This window comes from Dermochelys coriacea, chromosome 15 (assembly GCF_009764565.3).
Source record: "Dermochelys coriacea isolate rDerCor1 chromosome 15, rDerCor1.pri.v4, whole genome shotgun sequence".
In the NCBI taxonomy this organism is placed as follows: domain Eukaryota; kingdom Metazoa; phylum Chordata; order Testudines; family Dermochelyidae; genus Dermochelys; species Dermochelys coriacea.
In genome coordinates this window covers 11246033-11249082 of record NC_050082.1, presented here as the reverse complement: position 1 = coordinate 11249082, position 3050 = coordinate 11246033, and the positions used below count along the sequence as shown (strand labels likewise).

Genomic DNA, 3050 nt, shown 5'->3' with positions numbered 1-3050 from the left:
CGGCGGGGCTGCATTTCCACTCCAAGTGAAGTTTCGGAGGGATTTAAAATCTAACCACATTTCAGTGGAGACTGGACGGTCCAGAAATAAATATTGCAGCTGAATGTTAGAAACCAACAACGCCCTGGGATAGGGATGGTCTCTTTTTTTTTTTTTTAAAGGGGTCGTTTATAAAACCTTTAAGTAAACATTCCAAGGTGATTCGCTTCTCTCCCCCCTTCCCTCCCCCAAATACTTCCTTGGCCCTAGAAAATTGTAGCAGTCAACATTTAAAAAAAACTTATCGAAGTGGCTCTTGTATGTGTAAAATAGGGACTTTTCATAGTAATCCAGTTGAGTAAAACTAGGTGACAGCAAGGTACGTGCATGGTAGGAAATAACTTTAAAAAATAAATTCATCTAATAGGAACCAGACCTGCATTGGTAATTACAATACACTTAGATGAATTAAATGAAGAGGGTGGGAGCTCAAACCAGACAGTATTTTCTATGTGCATACTATCAGATACAGTCATTCAAACAATGGGTCTTGGATACAGAAACTTTTTGGGGATAAAGACACATTTTTATTGAAACAATGTTTATGATTTCTCTCTCTCTGGGCACTCGATTACAGACCTAAGAGTGGCTATCCTTCAACAAAAAAGCTTCAAAAACAGACTCCAACGAGAGACTGCTGAATTGGATTTAATTTGCAAACTGGATACAATTAACTTAGGCTTGAATAGAGACTGGGAATGGATGAGTCATTACACAAAGTAAAACTATTTCCCCATGGTATTTCTCCCCCCCACCCCACCCCCCACTGTTCCTCTGATATTCTTGTTAACTGCTGGAATTAGCCTACCTTGCTTGTCACCATGAAAGGTTTTCCTCCTTTCCCCCCCTGCTGCTGGTGATGGCTTATCTTAAGTGAGCACTCTCCTTACAGTGTGTATGATAAACCCATTGTTTCATGTTTTCTGTGTGTGTGTATATAAATCTCTCCTCTGTTTTTTCCACCAAATGCATCCGATGAAGTGAGCTGTAGCTCACGAAAGCTTATGCTCTAATAAATGTGTTAGTCTCTAAGGTGCCATAAGTACTCCTTTTCTTTTTGCGAATACAGACTAACACGGCTGCTACTCTGAAATCTCTCCTTTCTGTTCACAATCTTCCTCAATCCTGTAATTAGCGGTATCTTATGTTCAGCAGTCATTGATTTCTCCCTAGACTTGGATCCTCCCCTACACCAACTGATTCCTTGCTCCTGCAGTATGACACACATCTCTGGGCCCAGAGTCAGGACAGCAAGTCCAGAAAGCTTAAAGGACAGAGATCCAATTCAACTGAAATTTAAAGTAATTGTGATCTTTTCACGAGCATTAAAGCTACATGCTTGCCATAAGAAACAAGCTTCCCTGTGGCAAGGCTCCATATTCTGCATACTCCTTTTTTGACCTATAGAGCCCCGCAAATCCATGGACTGTGGATTAGATGAGGATACACATTTAGAATCTGCACAGGGCTCTATTAACCAATAACTTCTCTTTTACTCACTGCCCGAGTCATGGCAGAACATTACCCTTTTGATTTTCTGCATTTTTTATTTAACAATATATTAAAACATATAAACCCTTACCATGATTGTATAATACAGTGTATCTTACATATGCACACAAATATACGCGTCAGAGATGTGAGGCATGATTTTGCCTGATATGTCACAGGCTTACAACACCTGGTCATTTCTAAAGATCACAGAAAGGTATGGTGACCTCTCTTCCCTGTAACAAACCCTGGTCTCAAAGTCTTGCCTTCACCTCAGTTTAGCTGAGTTCTGGCAAGTAGGGGATGTAACTATTTGAAGCATGGCTCTGTTCAGGTGATGAATATTGGTGTGAAAGGAGTGCCCCTGGGATACAGTCTTTTCTCCCAAAAGCCTATTCAGCTTCTATTGATTATCAATAGGAATACTGCTCAGATTAGGCTGGGTTCCAAGGTAAATTCACCCTAAGAATGGTCCTATCTGGCTGTTCTCTGAATCTTCTTCCTCATCACACTCCCAAGCTTTTAATTTTCTCTCCTGCAGATGCACTATCTCATGGTGCACTGGCATGCATCTTATCCAGACAGCCAGTCCAGAACAGGACGAGCCGGCCATCTTTGTTCCAGCAGAACTCTGTGAAGTCTTTCAGCAACCGATCTGCAAACTTCTCATCCCCTGTGGCACTGGACCTCCATGTTTTGGTCAGCATGGTATTGTAGGCCCAGTTGTAACCAATGCGCTCTTCACAAAACATGTTCTGATTGGTTGAGCTGGTGGAATTGCGCCGCCGTCGTTGCTGTCCACAGGAAAATTTCCGCTTGGAGTAAGGCAGCTGCAGAGAAACCGTCCCTGTGGGAAACGGACAGGAGTTTAATCTGTGGTCAAGTCTAGATCCTAGCATTGTCAGCTGACCCAAATGTTTCTAAGGGAAAACAAGACTGAGTTTCATTTATTGTCTCGTGTAGCAGGTAAAGATACACTCAGCATTACCCCACTGCTACTTGCAAGGGTAAAAAGGCTCAGAGATTCCTTAAAACAGGTACTCAACCTGCTGCTTTTTACTCGTGGCAAAAGTAATACTGCTTTATACTTATTGTAGGAGATGACTGGTCTCTCCATTGCCTTCTGTTTATGATCCTTTGTCCTGGCTGCTACAGCTATTTGCCAGTTGATCAGTGCTACTGAAGAACAACATTGGAACTAAGAGTGCAAGAATGGCTCTCCCTTGCTTATAATCCCCCCATGGTTCTCATTGCCGGCCAAGCATTGCTTACCTGTGACATGGATGTACTGGGGTTTGTTCTCAGATGGGAAGTTGAATGCAGAGACAGAGTATTTATCTTGCACAAATCCGAATCTGGAGAAACAAACACTAGAAAGAATGAGGTTCTTCCTGTTGGGACTCCTTGAAGCCATGGGATGGGAAAGGGGTGGGATGGGGAATTCTTTCCCCAACACAGATGCGCATCCTTCTCAGGGTCCAAAGGGAAGGAGGCAAAGAGGGGAGGAAGGGATCCCCAGG

General features: G+C 42.8%; 1 protein-coding gene across 26 annotated transcripts in view; it reads right to left on the bottom strand.

Moving 5' to 3' along the window:
* Positions 1 to 1566: 1566 nt before the first annotated feature.
* DEPDC5 (DEP domain containing 5, GATOR1 subcomplex subunit) overlaps positions 1567 to 3050 on the bottom strand; it is a 64605-nt gene continuing 63121 nt past the window's right edge. For all 26 annotated transcript variants that reach the window (XM_038373181.2, XM_043498011.1, XM_038373178.2 and 23 more), the window contains 2 exons: positions 2803 to 2885; positions 1567 to 2377 (listed from right to left, as the gene is read on the bottom strand). In XM_038373181.2, the coding sequence (XP_038229109.1) occupies positions 2082 to 2377; positions 2803 to 2885 (379 nt within the window). In that variant the 3' untranslated portion in view covers positions 1567 to 2081. The remainder of the gene's footprint in view (positions 2378 to 2802; positions 2886 to 3050) is intronic.